Source organism: Canis lupus, chromosome 9 (assembly GCF_011100685.1).
Source record: "Canis lupus familiaris isolate Mischka breed German Shepherd chromosome 9, alternate assembly UU_Cfam_GSD_1.0, whole genome shotgun sequence".
Taxonomy (NCBI): domain Eukaryota; kingdom Metazoa; phylum Chordata; class Mammalia; order Carnivora; family Canidae; genus Canis; species Canis lupus.
The window spans coordinates 41,840,182-41,857,531 of NC_049230.1; the positions used below are offsets into that span (position 1 = coordinate 41,840,182).

General features: G+C 38.4%; 1 protein-coding gene across 3 annotated transcripts; it reads left to right on the forward strand.

Moving 5' to 3' along the window:
• Positions 1-57: 57 nt before the first annotated feature.
• Positions 58-16,998, forward strand: WSB1 (WD repeat and SOCS box containing 1). Of its 3 annotated transcripts, XM_038548208.1 has the most exons (9): positions 58-387; positions 6,919-7,087; positions 7,902-8,170; positions 9,859-9,990; positions 11,005-11,105; positions 13,347-13,519; positions 14,011-14,124; positions 15,398-15,505; positions 15,788-16,998. In XM_038548208.1, exons 1-9 carry the CDS (start codon positions 348-350, stop codon positions 15,945-15,947), a joined length of 1,266 nt encoding a protein of 421 aa, XP_038404136.1. In that variant the 5' UTR covers positions 58-347; the 3' UTR covers positions 15,948-16,998. The 3 variants fall into 3 exon arrangements, with proteins under 3 accessions (XP_038404136.1, XP_038404137.1, XP_038404138.1); XM_038548209.1 differs by lacking the exon at positions 14,011-14,124; XM_038548210.1 differs by lacking the exon at positions 9,859-9,990.
• The last annotated feature ends 352 nt before the right edge of the window (positions 16,999-17,350 follow it).

The following is a 17,350-nucleotide window of genomic DNA, read 5'->3' on the forward strand; positions in this document are numbered from 1 at the left end:
GCGGCGTCATCAGGCCCCGCCCACGCCGCCCTGCTATCTCCCGCGCTGCCCGCCATTTTGTCTCCAGTGTCTGGTTTGCGGTCGGCGGTGTCGGAGGCAGTGTCTCGGTCCGTAGGCTTGAGGCAGGGACCGGCGTCTATTGTCTGTGTTTGACTCCATAGTTTGGTCCCGGGCCTTCCGGAGCTGTCCCGGGGCAGTCGGCAGAGGCTGCCGCCACCGCCCCCGCCCCGCCCCTCCGTCCCCGGTCCGGGAGGGACCGAGCCCGCGTCACGCCCCTCAGCGCTCACCGGTCCCTTCTCTGTCGTTGCGTCCGCATCGCGCCCCCGGAATCAGACGGTGCCCCATAGATGGCCAGCTTTCCCCCGAGGGTCAACGAGAAAGAGATCGGTGAGGAATGGGACGGTGGGTGGGGGCTGCTGGGGAGCGGGGAGTCCCCGGAGGAGGAAGCGACTGAGTCTGAACGGTGGGGGGTGAGCCGGGGCCGAGCGCTGGAGCCAGGAGGAAGGAAGCGGGTGCCGCCGAGGGGTACGTGGGCAGCGCTGATGCGGCGCCTGCCGGGCGCCTGGCTCGGCGGCAGGCAAGCGGCGGATCCTCGGGTCCGGGGAGCCCGGGGAGCCCGGGGAGCCCGGCTTTCTCTAAGCAGGTCCGCACACCGCCAGGGTCCTGGGGTCCTCCGGGCCCCACGTCTGGGGCGTCCAGTGGGTAGGCGAGTGCCGGCCAAGTCTCGGGGACTCTAATCTCACGACGGGGAGGCGAACTTTGTTCCGAGGGTGCTCGAAGGGGAGGGGTCCTCGTGCACCTCGGCCGGAGGGGCGCCGGCAGCCTGAGGGAAGCGGTGTTCTGGAGAACGGTATGGCGTTCAGAACGGCCGGGGTTCAGGGGAGGAGACTCGGTATCTCGCCTACACAGAGGAGCGGGGAGGAGCGGAGCGGCTGGGTGGAGCGACGGAGGGCAGCGGTGGTATGAGAGCGCACTGTGGAAAGGCCTCTGGAAAGCGGCGGGACCGCCTCCGTGGCTCCGTGAGAGCGCCCCGCGTTTCGCCCCACGTTTGAATTCTGCCTTGACGGTGGAATCCGTGGGACGACTTTGGGGGGGGGGGGTTGGTGCTGTGCGTTGATGGAGAGGCTGAGTCGACATTGGACTTACCAAGTCATGTTACGCTTCTTAAATATGTACGGTTTTCATTTAAAAAATTAAAATAGAAAAAAAAAACAAAATAAAAATTAGTAAAATAGGGTCGCCTGGGTGGCTCAGCGGATGAGCGTCTGCCTTTGGCTCAGGGAGTGATCCCAGGATCCAGGATCGAGTCCCACGTCGGGCTCCTTGCGTGGGGCCTGCTTCTCCCTCTGGCTGTGTCTCTGCGCCTCCCTCTCTCTCTCTCTCTCTCTCTCTCTAATAAATAAACAAAATCTTAAAAAAAAAAAAAGGATTTAGCAGGCCCCTTCTCCAGAAAAAAAAAAAAAAAAAAAAAACACACACAACAAATCCAACACTGAATTTACTGTGTTAATTAAATGAAAATTGTTGGTGGCTCCAGAGCAGAACCTTTGCATTTTCCTGTTCTTCGGCTAAATGTATGCCTTTAAATATGTGGAGGAGGTATTTCTAGAGAGAGGGAAAAGCTGAAGTATCCAAAAGGCCCTCTATCCTATATGCGGGTTGAGTTTTTATATCTAGAGACAGTAATTTTAGAATTCTGACTTTTGGGGGACCTGGGTGGCTCAGCGGTTGAGCGTCTCCTTTCAGCTCAGGTCGTGATCCCAGCCTGGGTGCTGGGATCAGGTCCCACGTCAGGCTCCCTACGTGGAGCCTGCTTCTCCCTCTGCCTGTGTCTCTGCCTCTCTCTCTCTGCCTCTCATGAATAAAAAAAAAAAAAAAAAAAAAAAAGGAATTCTGAACTTTTGTTTTCTGAAGGATAAGGATGAATGACAGGTTAGGAGGGGACTTTAACCCTGGTCTTAATAACTATAAAACAAAATTCATGCCCAATTTTTATTATAGCTATTTAAAGACTTTAAGTCCTACTAAAGTGGAACGTAGAACTCAGAAGTTCTTAATCTTAGTCCAGTGGGCTTTTTTTCTCCCTCTGCTGCACAATAATATCACAGATAAGTGATCTGCCTTTCATTTATCTGTTTTACTTGATCTTGATGAACTATTTTGAAAACTTTCCAGTCCTGTCTTTTAAGGGCTGGATAGTTTCTGAGCATACCTGCATGAGGTAGAAGAACCATCCACTAAGTAGCCTTTTCAATTGAAAATTTTTGCATAGTAGATCTCTGTGTTATTTGCTGGCTATAGTATAAAATTTCTAGCCAAGTCCCACATATCTAAAAGAACTTTGGCCTTTCTTAAGCTTTAAAAAAAAAAAAAGAGTTTCTTTGTTTCTTTTTTCTTTGGAAGTACCATTTGGATACAGAGTTAAACAGTAATATCTTTGTAGCTTTTTATCTTTCAGTGAGGACTTAAGTTTTCCCCTTTTTTCTCGGTATTAATTATAGCTCTTTGGTTTCTCAAGTACTGAAAGAGGAGAGGCAAGATTCCTAGAATGATTAAAGGAGTCCTGTGTGACAGGGAGTACTGCCTGAGGCTGCTGCCCTCTTTCACAAGGCACTACGGAAGATCCTCCCTTTCTGGTTATGAAATTGCAGAGAGGAATGTGAAGAAGTAGCTAAATCTGGTTCACTTGGTTCAGCAGTGACTCGGTGTGTTACTACTGTACAGATAATGTAGTGTTAAATTTTATGGCTGAGTTCCCATGGCAGGCAGCTTTCCCCTTATTAAAAAGTCATTTAAAAAATAAAAAAATAAAATGTCATTAAATCATATATTTCTTAGGATACTAACATTAAACAGCTGCAGATAATAAAGGTGTAACAATTTTTTTTTTCAAAGCACTTCATTATAACCCTGTGCTACTGATAATATTGTACCAGTAAGTATCTAAAGGAGTGCTTGGATCATTTGATGCAAAAATCATTTGAAAAAAAATCACTTGCTATGACTGTACAAGCAAGGAAACACAAAGCTAATTATTAATACAATACTTTGACAGTATAGCATCTATTTATTTGGTAGTTTCAAAATAATGACCTTGAATTTCTATATATTTAAGAATGAATCAGCTTATTATTTCATGGTTTTTGTTATTTGAACCAGTGTTCTAGTTACTTTCCAACCTTTATACAGAGGAGTTTTGTGATTGTGGTCACGCTAAAAGAAAAATAGAATGATCCTAAAATACAGACTAAAAAGAGTCTTTTGTGGGAAAGTTTATGCTTGCTAAAGGAGTGATGAGTTCTAGTCTAATTAGCCAGATGTTTTTGAAGTTGAATGCAAGGGCTAGTCCTCTGTTTTTTTGACACAAAGTTTATATGAATATACTCATCAAGTTTAGCTAGGGGCTTTCTCTTTAAGATAATGCTTGGATTTTTCAGTTGAAAAGATTTTTTTTCCCAGTTGAATTTCATTTTATTTTTATTTTTTTTCCCAGTTGAATTTTAAAACTTGCTTCTCTGACTTGTGAACTTTGCTTTTTTTCTCTTAGAATTTATGGATTTTAAAAGATAGGTAAGGGGGATCCCTGGGTGGTTCAGGGATTTAGCGCCTGCCTTTGGCAGGGCGTGATCCTGGAGTCCTAGGATCGAGTCCCGCATCAGGCTCCCTGCATGGATCCTGCTTCTCCCTCTGCCTGTGTCTCTGCCTCTCTGTGTGTGTCTCTCATGAATAAATAAATACAATCTTTAAAAAAATAAAATAAAAGGTATGATTAAACAGAAACCCAAATTATTAAAAAAAAAAAAAAGATTTAGGCAGGAGTTGCAAATTCAGGAGCCAGGCCCATGAACTACCGTAGTGAGATGACTGTGTGACACTCTGGACTTGGAAGAATATAAGGAAAAAATCAAAATTTTTCAAAAATCATTTATATGTTTCAAAAAAAATCATTTTGCAGGCATATGAGGGTTGCTGATTTGTGGATTTTATATTAAGAAAGTCCTGTAGGGATGCCTGGGTGACTCAGCAGTTGAGCGCCTCTCTTCTGCCCTGGGCGTGGTCCCTGGGGTCCTGGGATCAAGTCCCGCATCAGGCTCCTCTGGGGAGCCTGTTCTCTTTCTGCCTGTGCCTCTGCCCCTCTCTCTGTGTCTCTCATGAATGAATAAATAAAATCTTTTAAAAATTAAAAATTAAAAAAAGAAAGTCCTGTAACTGCTGGTGAGATTAATGTCCCCTTATGTCGTATTGATACAGTTGGGGTAGGGGTGGGAGTGGGGATGGGATTCTGCTGCTTTAATTAAACCACACCTGAAATACTGTGTTTATTTCTGGATGCCACTTTTACGAGGACCATTACTAACTAGAATTTATCCAGAAAAGTGATGGTGGCAAAGGTGGGGAATGGACTTGAAACCATGTAATCTAAGGATTGATTGACAGGCCTACGGAGTTTAGCCTGGTGAAAAGATTTAGTTGCTGATGTCACAGCTGACTTCAGTATGTGACTATCAGGTGAGAACGGTTTTAAGTTTATTCTCTTAGGTCAAAATTGGGACTGAGTGGGTAGAGTGGGCAAGGAGGAGATTTTTGAGCCGTGAGAAGGGAAATTTTTGATAATGTCAGCTGCATAAAAATAGAATAAGCCTTATTAGGTATTCATATTTATGAAGATCGTAGAAAAATAGGTCTCAGTTTTGTTTTCCCTTTTTTTTTTTTTTTTTTTAATTTTGGTTTTAGGTTTTACTTTTAAGTAATCTCTTTACCCAACATCAGGTTTGAACCTACAGCCTTGAGATCAGTCACGTGTTCTGCTGACCTAGCCAGCCAGGCACTCCTTTTACTTTTTAAACCATAGCTCATTTGGTAATGTATCAAAAACTTGGGCAAGGAAATATTGAAATCATTCAAGAATGGGAGCTTATACATGTGCTTTCATATTCATTCAATAAATATTTACTGATCACCCATTATATCCCAGGTGCTCCACTGGCTGTTGACAGAACACACATTGAGACTTGAAGTGTCATCACCTGAATGAATATGTGGGGGGCAGGGGGGTTTTATCTATCTGCTCTAGCAATAAGAGTATAAGTGGTTCTTTTTTTTTTTTTAAGATCTTATTTATTTATTCATGATAGAGGAGGAGACACAGGCAGAAGGAGAAGCAGGCTCCATGCAGGGAGCCCAACACAGACTCATCCTAGGTCTCCAGGATCACACCCTGGGCCCAAGGCGGTGCTAAACCGCTGAGCCACCCAGGCTGCCCGAACAAGTGGTTCTTATTTAAAGTGCAATATATAGGATATATGTAATTTAATTGTTGGTAAGTTTAAGCCAAAAACAAAAAATACGCTAGATGTTGATCACACAACTAATCACAAAATAGATAATAGGAAAACTAAAATGATAATTAGTTTATACCTAAAAAGGAAGAGTAGCAAAATTTGAAATCAAGACGAACCCAAGAAAGCAGTGGTAGTGATGCACTGATAAAGATTCTTTTCCCAAATTGAGGAAACTCTGGTCAAGTTTGCATGCACACATGTACAGTAGGAGCTTATTGATCATGCTTCTTGATAAATGCACAACAAAAAGTCTCTGTATACTCTGGTAATATGCCAGTTTTTGTATGAATGATAAATTTATTGACTAAATTTTATTTTTATTTTTTATTTTTGACTAAATTTTAAAATGTATGAAATTTTTCCATTCTCTGTCCTTAAAAACCAAAAGAATTCCATTTTGGGTCAGCTTGTGGTCCACTAGTAAGCTGCTTGAGGACCCCTATTTGAGGATCACAAATGTAATGCATTTTAAAGCACTGGTTGGGAGATTGTAATAAATAACTTTTAAGTCCCTTCTAGTTCTGGGGGGCTTGTGATTTTTGTGACCTGGGCCTGGAAAAAAAAAAAAAAAGAATTTTTTTTTTTTTTTTTTTTTTTTTAAGAATATTCATGTGGGGTACCTGGCTTGCTCAGTTAGTGGAGTATATGCCTCTTTATCTTGGGGTTGTGAGTTAAATTATTTTTAAGAAATCTTTAGAAAAAGAAAATGATCTCTTTAATATTCATGTTTAAATAAACTTTTTTTTTTTTAATTTAATTTATTTATGATAGTCACAGAGAGAGAGAGAGAGAGAGGCAGAGACACAGGCAGAGGGAGAAGCAGGCTCCATGCACTGGGAGCCCAACGTGGGATTCGATCCCGGGTCTCCAGGATCGTGCCCTGGGCCAAAGGCAGGCGCCAAACCGCTGTGCCACCCAGGGATCCCTAAATAAACCATTTAATAGTGCTTTTCTTTGAGTAATGTTATTGTATTACAGTGATTTGTGGTTTTTGAAAACGACAAATTTTTTTCTTTTAAGATTCTATTTATTCATGAGAAACACAGAGAGGCAGAGGCAGAGGCAGGCTCCCTACAGGGAGCTCGATGTGGGTCTCGATCCCAGGACCCCGGGATCATGCCCTGAGCTGAAGGCAGATGCTCAACCACTGAGCCATCCAGTTGCCCCTGAAAGCTACGAATTTTTGGAAGCTACTTTTACAAAATAAGTTTAGCCTGTTGCATTTTAAATGTTAGTAATTTGATGAGGAGATAAGACAATGCAAATCAAGACTTACTCATTGCTGGCCCTGATATATATCATTATATTATTATCACTTAACTAGTTTGTTTAATTGAAGCTTTCTAAAACTCTTGGGTGGAGAGAAGTTGGAAAATCACTTTATCTAAACTTGAAGATAGTTATCATTAAAGGGTCTTCACATACATCCCTTAAGAGAGTAGAAAGCAGAACTCCTTATACCTTGTCTGCATAGAAACTCAATGGAGTTAAGAGTTCCAAATTAATACGGAGGCAGTCTCAAATTCATTATTGGTTATATATGGCATCCTGTGTATTTTTTTTTTTCTTCTTCTAGTGAGATCACGTACTATAGGAGAACTTTTAGCTCCAGCAGCTCCTTTTGACAAGAAATGTGGTCGTGAAAATTGGACTGTTGCTTTTGCTCCAGATGGTTCGTACTTTGCTTGGTCACAAGGACATCGTACAGTAAAGCTTGTTCCGTGGTCCCAGTGCCTTAAGAACTTGTAAGACACTCTTCTTTTTTTGTATTTTGTATCTCTTTGTAGAATTTACCATTTTCTTTATGTGGAGTAATAAAAAGATTTTGATATTTAAGTTTTTCCTTTGTAGACTATTGTAAATGTATTTTAATCATAAGCTGAATATATTTATTGGAAAATTTGTGGGAAGAATTGCTTAGCTTTATATGTTATAGAATACTTTCTCAGATACTTTTATGCTTTTGTATTAAAAAGTGGGTTAATGGTTCCTTGGTAGTATGTATATTGTGCCAAAGCAGGTGACCTTTGTTATGTGATGCCTTTTGGATTTTACAACATTTTATAGTGATAACAGTGATCGTATAATTATTTTTTATGTACTTACTGTTCCTCTGCTTGGATTTGAGTATTTGTTGGAATTTTTTCTAAAATGTATCATATACTAAATTGAATCTCTCCCTCCCTTTTGTGTCTAGTTGACTTTCATGGTTGTATTAGTTAATGTCCTTATTACATATTATTTTAGGTCTAGAAAGTATGGGAAACTACTAATTATTGTGGGTTATTTTTGAGGTAATTTTCTGGTGTCAGTTTTATAATATCTTAAGTAAATCAGGCTTTGAATTTATTTGGTTATACCCTCATAGCTAATAGCAACTTTTCCCCTTCCCATCCATAGAATTCTATTGTTACTCAGTATCACTATGATAATAGTGAGGTTATTTTAACCTTTATCATTGTTTCATTTATCTATTTGCTCTAGCAATAAGAGTATAAGTGGAGTCCAGAGTAAGTAAGTAATAACTAGATGTCAGTCTGACCTTTTTTCTCCCCTCAGTCTCTTGCATGGCACCAAGAATATCACCAATTCAAGCAGTTTGAGATTGTCAAGACAAAACAGTGATGGTGGTCAGAAAAATAAGCCTCGTGAGCATATTATAGACTGTGGTGACATAGTCTGGAGTCTTGCTTTTGGATCTTCAGTTCCAGAAAAACAGAGTCGCTGTGTCAATATAGAATGGCATCGATTCAGATTTGGACAAGATCAGCTGCTCCTTGCCACAGGGTTAAACAATGGGCGTATCAAAATATGGGATGTATATACAGGTACGGAGCCATAGTTTTATTTTTTTTTTATTTTTTTTTATTTTTTTTTATTTTTTTTTATTTTTTTTTTTTTGGAGCCATGGTTTTAAAAGCAAACTTGATTTTTTTGTGATGCAGGGCATCTCTCATAGGCACTAGAATATGTGATTTGAGGATTTTAACGTACTGAAAAGCAAGAATTGGTGTTATGAGTGTATCTTTTTAATCGTGGCCTGCAGAGCATCTTCAGCTCATGGTTTTACTTTAAGAAAATAGAGTTCTCATTGTTTGATACTCTTCAGAGAATACTACAGCAAGAAGGGCATGACTAAGTAATGTTTAATTCTTATTTATAAAATAATTTATAAATTAGTTTAGTTTACGGTTTAAATGGCAAGGTACTTTTTTTTTTTTTTTTTTAAGATTTTATTTATTCACGAGAGACCCAGAGAGAGAGAGAGGCAGAGAGACACAGGCAGAGGGAGAAACAAGTTCTATGCAGGGAGCCCAATGTGGGACTCTGTCCCGGGTCTCCAGGATTGGGCCCTGGGCTGAAGGCCATGTTAAACCGCTGAGCCACTCAGGCTGCCCCCAAGGTACTTTTTATATACTTTTTCGATGAGAGCTTGGCAGCTTTCAAGGCAAATCTGATTTTCAATAATTGTCTAACCTTTGGGAGGTTTTAGTGATATTTTATCTAAGGTTTAACTAGATAGGTTGAGAAGTTAAATTCTTTGGGCAATTAAAAAAAATGACTGTGTTCATTGACTAAAACAGTTTCTGGCTGATATATACTCAAAAATTTGAAGGATTTTTTAAAAATGACCATTAAACTATGTACAGTAGAACACAGCAAGTGATATTACTATTGAGTGAGGATAATGAGTTGGTAAATTTGATTGGATTCTTGAAAAAAATTTAAGGAAAGCACATTAGATTTTCATAGAAAACTCACAAAATTAAATAAAATACATTTTTCACTTATTTTTGAAAATTTAGGATTTTGTGGAGTGACATGAATCTTTGGGGAATTTAACAGTCCATTAGTAATCCAAGGCCAAGGAAAAGAAAAGGGAAAATTTGGTTTTATATTTAAAATCATTATACAAAGATTAAAAATTATAATCTAGGTATTCCTCATAGTAAAATGACTTATTTACATTTCAGGAATTCTCTTTAAAGTTATCTAAAAAATTTAGGCTTAGCTCTTCAGGAAACAATCCATTTTAAAACATTGTAAATAGAGAATCTTTAAAGGTGACAGTAAGGGACGCCCGAGTGGCTCAGCACTTGAGTGCCTGCCTTCAGCTCAGGGCGTGATCCCGGAGTTCCAGCATCGAGTCCTGCATCGGGCTCCCTGCATGGAGCCTGCTTCGTAGTCTGCCTGTGTCTCTGCCTCTCTCTGTGTCTCTCATGAATAAATAAATAAAATCAGAGAGAGAGAGAGAGAGAGAGAAAAGAAAAGAAAAGAAAAGAAAAGAAAGAAAGAAAGAAAGAAAGAAAGAAAAGTGACAGTGAAGTCCCTTTAACTTGAGAGAGAAAGAAAGAAAAAGAGAAAGAAAAGTGACAGTAAAGTCACTTTAACTTGGGAAACTAAGGAGGTGCCAAGTGTTTCTGCTTAAATTTTTTTAATGAAGAACCTTATGTTTTTTAAAATGGGAAGCTGATAAAAATTAACATTTTTTTTTCTGCTTTTCCATTGCATTTAGGAAAACTCCTCCTTAACTTAGTAGATCATACTGAAGTGGTCAGAGATTTAACTTTTGCTCCAGATGGGAGCTTGATCCTAGTATCAGCTTCAAGAGACAAAACTCTGAGAGTATGGGACCTGAAAGATGATGGTATGTCTTTTTTCCAGGCTGGGAAACAGAATGATTTTCTTGATGTTACTACTGAGAGATGTCAAGAAGTGTTGATTATTGGGGCATTTGACTTTAAAAGTGATGTATGATCAAAGTTTCCTTTTTCTCTGCTTAATCATTTGGTACCTTGACCCATGTAGATGAAACTATAAATGTGACCCAGAATAGGAGCCAGCCATTACTTTGAACAATCTGATAATATTCAGAAACTAACCACACAGATCTGTATCAACTATATGAGGGCAAAACCTGGGTCAATTTTAAGGTTTTATATGAATTGGTCTGCATTAGTTTATTTCCTTCATCTTAAAGATTTTATTTGGGATGCTTGGGTGGCTCAGCGGTTGAGCATCTACCTTTGTCTCAGAGCGTGATCCCGGAGTTCTGGGATTGAGTCCCGCATCTCCCTGCATGGAGCCTGCTTCTCCCTCTGCCTGTGTCTCTGCCTGTCTCTGTTTCTCATGAATAAATAAATAAAATATCTTTTTTAAAGGGGGAGGTCATATCAGAAAGGGAGACAGAACATAAAGACTCCTAACTCTGGGAAACGAACTAGGGGTGGTGGAAGGGGAGGAGGGCGGGGGGTGGGGGTGAATGGGTGATGGGCACTGAGGGGGGCACTTGACGGGATGAGCACTGCGTGTTATTCTGTATGTTGGCAAATTGAACACCAATAAAAAATAAATTTATTATTAAAAATAAAATAAAAAAGGGGAGGTCAGATGGTAAATATTTTAGGCTTGTGGACCATGCTGTCTCTGCTGTAGTTACAGCTCTCCCATTGTAGCACAGCATAAACAAACGGGCATGGTTGTTTCAATAAAACTTTACAAAAATAAGCAACTGGTTTATTTTTTTTATTTATTTTTATTTTTTTTTAGCAACTGGTTTATATCCAACCCTTGCTATAGAAGTTTGTGATTCTCCCATTTTTGAAATGCTGCTCATTTGAAGTGAACTTTAGAGTTAACACAGGTATTTCTTTCTGTTCAGGAAACATGATGAAAGTATTGAGGGGCCATCAGAACTGGGTGTATAGCTGTGCATTCTCTCCTGACTCTTCTATGCTGTGTTCAGTGGGAGCCAGTAAAGCAGTATGTATCAAAGTTCTTGTACATTCATTGTGAACTGGATTATAATAATGTGTGCATAATCATTTTAAATCTAAGAAACCTATTAAATCTGTGCTCGGTGTCATGAATATCTTAAATGTTTTATTTCATGATGGGGGAGAATTTGCATGAGGGAAATTAAATATAGTTATTGATTGTGGAGTGAGAAATTGGATTGCCTATAGTTAGATAATACTCATAAGGTAAGGGGTATGTCAAATTGACTTTTTTTAAGATCTAGGAAAGGTTATGTGCTATAGAAGAGATCTAGTCCAAATGTTAAGACATTCCCGCTAATTATCTTCTTCTCTGTTGTTCTATTTTTTTTTGTCCAGTTTGCTGTTTAAAAAGTTTTGATTCCCAGCTGGTCCTGGACATTTAACTGAAAAAAAAGTAACTTAAAAATCTAATACTAAAAACAGCACTCATGATGTCTAGAGTGAATTATAGATAAAATTGATATGGTCTGTCTTGCATAGCATACCTGTGGACAGATTAAGTATAAAGTGATTCTTGAGATGTTTATGCTGATTAATGAGCTCTCTTTTAGTTGCCTACCAGCTCTTAGTGTAGTTAAAGAGATCTTATTAGCTTCAGATGTTTATGAAAAATGTTGGAAGTCCAAATACATGTGATATTCACAATACACTCTGAATTATTGGGGGTGGGAGACTGGTTTTAAATGCATTTTATTTAGCCAAGAAGTATGTTAAAATGATAGTAGCAAATGTTGGAAGTTTAGAAAAAAAGTATTTAGTTCTTTAAAAATCATAAGAAGAACAAAGCTCTAGATATTGACATTGCTATTTTAGGCTGTGTGTTTTCCATATGCTTCTTGCTTTCCCTGTCACAGGTGGTGGCAGCAATATTGGTGTGATTGAGGTTATGCTGGCACCACTCGCACACAGGCGCACAATGGTGTTAGCTGGGCAGAAAGAGTGGCATCTCTGGCTACCGGGCTGGGGGCGACCTTTACCATAGGATGAAGTAACCTTGCATTCGGCTGCAAGGTGTACTGTACGTACACAGGTGCTGGTCGATGTCCACTTTCTGCTTTTCTTTCTTTCTTTTTTTCTTTTTTAAAGTAATTTCCCCCACAGTGAAACCGACTGATGACTCCAAGTAAATTGTTCTTCCAGTCTCATGGAATTGGGAGTCTGAGATGTGAAACCAATTTAATGTAATGTAATTGGCTTTCAGATGGTTTCTCTGTGCTGTTTTTTTGGAATTCTTTGAGATGTTAGAGATACCTTAAGACTTTGATCCAACTTGAAATTTGTATTTATTTTTCTTTGGTAGTAATAATATTGTGTCTGTGCAGAAAAAAAAGTAGCAAAAAGGATTGCTTTACTCCAAGAGGAGAGATTGTCTTAACTAGGATTGTTGTAAACCTCCAAGCTTGCATTTACTATAACTAGACTGAAGTAATAAACATTTGAATCCTATTCAGAACTATTCTGCACAGTCTAAGTACTGATCTTATAGAATCAAACTATGTATAAACTTGTACTAAAGTAATTTAAATATTTTATGCTTAAAATGACTAATGATTGTGGTCGGTTTGGGAAAAATAAGATTGGCAAATCTTGATTCACAGACGTGTTAATTGTAATATTTTTATAAAGTAGTCTTTTCGTTTTGTAATGTGGTTTAACATCCTTGTTGTTTGCCAAAGAAATTTCATTTGGCTGTGAAAATTTCTCTTTGCTTGCAGTATCTGTTTCTCTTCCTAGGCTCACGTTGGTGACCCAAGCCTATTGTAAACAAGTGATTATCTCAAAGGGAGATGCCAATGGAGTAACAATTTGTTAACATTACATTTTCTGTCTGTATATTTTTTAAAAATTTGGTAGTTTCTGGAAAAAAAAAAGGGGGTTTGTAGTATTTAACCCTATTTATTTCTGTATATTTTAGTTAATTAGTTTTTGGAATAAATGGATTTCAGTATAACTTTGTGGTTAAATTGCATTGCCTTTTTTATGTTTAGGCTTATTTTTAAATTAACATTTAACAGAAACATTTGAAATAGAATTTGCATGTTTACTTTAATTAACTTAAAGACTGATTTTAATCTGACTATGACACTGAGCATATTCTCTTAATTATTCATAATTTGTAATGTTTAATATAATGTTAATTAAATTTAGCAGTTTTAGATTAAGTTGTGCCATTTTGTCCTTTGTGTGCCTGAATGAAGCTATAACATTTGCCTTTTTATTGCAGGTTTTCCTTTGGAATATGGATAAATATACCATGATACGGAAATTAGAAGGACACCACCATGATGTTGTAGCTTGTGACTTTTCTCCTGATGGAGCATTACTGGCTACTGCATCTTATGATACTCGAGTATATATCTGGGATCCGCATAATGGAGACATTCTGATGGAATTTGGGTAGGTACAGCATGAATTAATTGTAGTCTGGGATTCATGTCTGGCTATTAGTATAACGTTTAAGAAACTATATGAATGATTACAATCACTAACATGCAAGACTTAAAATTGTAGTATATCATAGTTGTAAATTTCAGTATTATTTAAATCCTTGAATAAATCAAAGCTTTAAATATAAATTCTAAACAAATTTGGCTCTCTTGATACAGATTGTGTTATTGTCGTTCGAATAGTATAGGACTCTAATTACAGTTTCGGGCCAAGGTTTTTGAAAAACCATTGAAACATGTTGGAGTCACATTGTAAAAAGGAGATTGGTAATTCTTTCAAGGTTCCTTTCATTTAATTTGGATCAGCTCCACTCAGTCTCCTTGATTGTGTTCATTAAAGCCACTTTAAACATTATTCAAAGTCAGATGTACTTTGTACCTGGGCAATTTTGCTTCTTGAAGTGACTCACATTTTCACTGAAAACATGTACTTGACCTCAGGCACCTGTTTCCCCCACCTACTCCAATATTTGCTGGAGGAGCAAATGATCGATGGGTACGATCTGTGTCCTTTAGTCATGATGGACTGCATGTTGCAAGCCTTGCTGATGATAAGTAAGTGTGGGAATTACAGTTTGACCTATTACTATCTTTTAAAGATTTCCTTTCATCTTTCTACTTACTAGAAACCTTTTCAAGCCTTAAAAAAAAAAAAAAAAAAAAAAAAGCTTTTCTGCCATGTGGGTTTTAATTTCTCTTTCTCTAGATAAGACTTTGGGAAATGTGTGTCTTAAAGAAAATTGACCTGACAAGTATCCATGTAAACTAAAGATAATGTATGCCTTTCTCTGTGTTTCTTGTTTGTTAACTGGTGTAGGGAGACTGGGTAGATTTTTAATTAGCTTTTAGCTCACAGATTTATTTTTCAGTAATACCTTGTAAAGGTTGAAACAGAAGGACATTTTCAAAGTGAAACATGGTAAAAGCAGAGTCACTTGTGTCCACTGCAGTTGAGGCTACAAGATGAAATGTTGCACGAGTGAGCTGTGCTGCTTACTGGTATGCAGAACTGGATAGCCATTCCATTTGCTCAGCTTTTATCATGCCATGTGCATGGATACAGTATTAAGTAGTTTGGTCACATTAATTCAAAAAGCAACTCATTATCATCTTTCAAGAACAAAGAGGAGTTTTTTTTTTTTTTGCCAACAGTCATGGTTTTTCTGTTTGTGCAGATTTTGAATATCAGGTCTCTGCTGTTTCTAGACACATTCTACCTATGTGAAAGGCTTTTTAAATCCTTGGAAAGAGTAAAACAGATCAGATATTGAGTGTAAGGAGAAAGATCCTGGTTGTGACCATTATGGATCTGAACACTAGGAAGGGAAGGCAGCTAAGCATTATAGTCTCTTAAGTGTGAGTTGATCCAAATTACTGATTGGTATAGGCTAGAAAATATTTTTTTTTTAATTATTGGAAGATTTCTTTTTTTTTTTTTTTTAATTTTTTTTTCATTTACTTATGATAGTCACACAGAGGGGCAGAGACATAGGCAGAGGGAGAAGCAGGCTCCATGCACCGGGAGCCTGACGTGGGATTCGATCCCGGGTCTGCAGGATCGCGCCCTGGGCCAAAGGCAGGTCTAAACCGCTGCGCCACCCAGGGAATCCCTAGAAAATATTTTATAAAGCAAATTAGAGTAATCACTTGGCTGCAATGGTGTGTGTGTGTGTGTGTGTGTGTTGTGCACGCATGTGCCCACACACAATTGCAGGTATGGTGTATATTTTGTGACTTAGAGTGGCATTTTTTTTATCTGAAGTATAGATGTTGCTTTTACCTTTAATTTTGGGTTAGATACTCACTGGACAATTTATTTTCTTTCTAGAATGGTGAGGTTCTGGAGAATTGATGAGGATTATCCAGTTCAAGTTGCACCTTTGAGCAATGGTCTTTGCTGTGCCTTTTCTACTGATGGCAGTGTTTTAGCTGCTGGGTAAATTGATTTTTCTATTTTCTTTAAGAGGCCATTTAAGGTGGCTTTTAGTCAAAGTAGCCAGTATTTTATTGTCACTAAATCTTCTATAAGGGCTCTTTATAATTCTGCTGCTTTGTCATAGAGAAGGTCATTGATTAGGGCTCCTTTATTAGGTTTTAATGTGTATTTGTGACTCTTGATACACAGCCTTGGATGTTAGTTGTTTGAATGGTGGGATATTGAGATTACATGTATGTAGATGACTGAGCTTATGATTTTTTTTGTTTTGTTTCTGTTTAGGACACATGATGGAAGTGTGTATTTTTGGGCCACTCCAAGGCAAGTCCCTAGCCTTCAACATTTATGTCGCATGTCAATCCGGAGAGTGATGCCCACCCAAGAGGTCCAGGAGCTGCCTATTCCTTCCAAAGTTTTGGAGTTTCTTTCCTATCGTATTTAGAGGGCTCTCTCTTCCTGGTACTAGGGGCTGACAGAGCACACTTGACACAAACCTCAAGCTTGACTGACTTCAAGTATCTTTTTCAAGGTTTAGAAGATTTATTTAATTTGATGCATTCTTGTAGTGCATTTTGATCGTTTGAGCATTTAAAAATATTATTTATAGACTATAGAAGAACTGTTTGCGGACATATCAAATGTAATTTTTTTTCCTAAAATTTAACTGTGAAAACATATACATAAATGTATATATTTAGATATAAGCTGCTATGTGTTGAATAGATCCTTTTGCTTTTTTAACTTAGTTACAACGTGTATATATTACTTCAGTAGAGCCTCAATATGTATCTTCACTGTAAAGTGGAAGGAAGTTTTGTTTTTTGTTTTTTGTTTGTTTTTGATTCTGGGCCGCTGAGTTTGATGGTAAATATTGGCTAAAGGAACCTGAATTTCCTGATTTAAAAAAAATGCAGATTTGGTCAGGGGTGGAGTCAGACATCTGACCTGCAAGTAAAACCTCTGAGGAAAGGATTTTTTTCTTTAGAAATGGCATCCAAGGGGTAGAATTTGAATGTGACATTATTAAATAAAAAGCAGAGCCAAGGTTTAACTAGGAAAGGGGTGTGTGTGTGTCTGTCTTTTTCTCATCATTTCTCCCCACCCCCACCCTCGCCCATAACTATAACTGTTGCTGCGGGCTTTAATTTTGGAAAGCAACTTGCTACTTCAACCCCGTGGTATAAAGTATTATAAATTTTAGTTATTTTGCAAAATCCGTCTACTGTATTATTGCTAAATATTTTGTTACTTGTACTAAGGGACAATTTTAAGACCATGGTTTTGCTTGTTTTTTTATGTTTTTTTTTACATGTATCATATGGTTCTGCAGAGGGTAATATTGGTGATTTGCCAAAGAGAAGCAATACAGTATATCTGCTTTTGCCTTCTGTTTTTTGTCTTACCTGCAGATATTAAGAATGTATGCATTATGTAAAATGCTTGATTATATATATTTTTGAGTTTTTTAATTAAAGACTTGTGAAAAACCACCATCACAAATGTTTCTTAAGTATGTTGGACGGTTTAGTGCTTTTGTGTGTCTCCAGTGTAGGACCAATGCAGCACCACAGCAAATTAAGCAATAAAGGTAATGAATAGCATAAGCACTACTACTTTATAGAGTTGATACTTCATGAATGCAGCAATTTTTATATTGATTTGTTCTGGGAGCACTGCTGTAGTACTTAATGCTTACTGGCTGGCTCAGGCAGTGGAGCAGATGACTCTTGATCTCGGGGTCATGAGTTGAAGCCCCACATTGAGAGTAGAGATTACTGGAATGCCTGGGTGGCTTCGCTGTTTTAGTGCCTACCTTCCGCTCAGGGCGTGATCCCGGAGTCTGGG

Bases quoted from the DNA above. Each gene is read 5' to 3' on its own strand.
- WSB1 (XM_038548208.1), top strand. From the start codon at position 348: ATGGCCAGCTTTCCCCCGAGGGTCAACGAGAAAGAGATCG. The intron at 7,088-7,901 runs GTAAGACACTCT...TTCTCCCCTCAG, and splicing joins TCCCAGTGCCTTAAGAACTT to TCTCTTGCATGGCACCAAGA. The intron at 11,106-13,346 runs GTATGTATCAAA...TTTTTATTGCAG, and splicing joins CAGTGGGAGCCAGTAAAGCA to GTTTTCCTTTGGAATATGGA.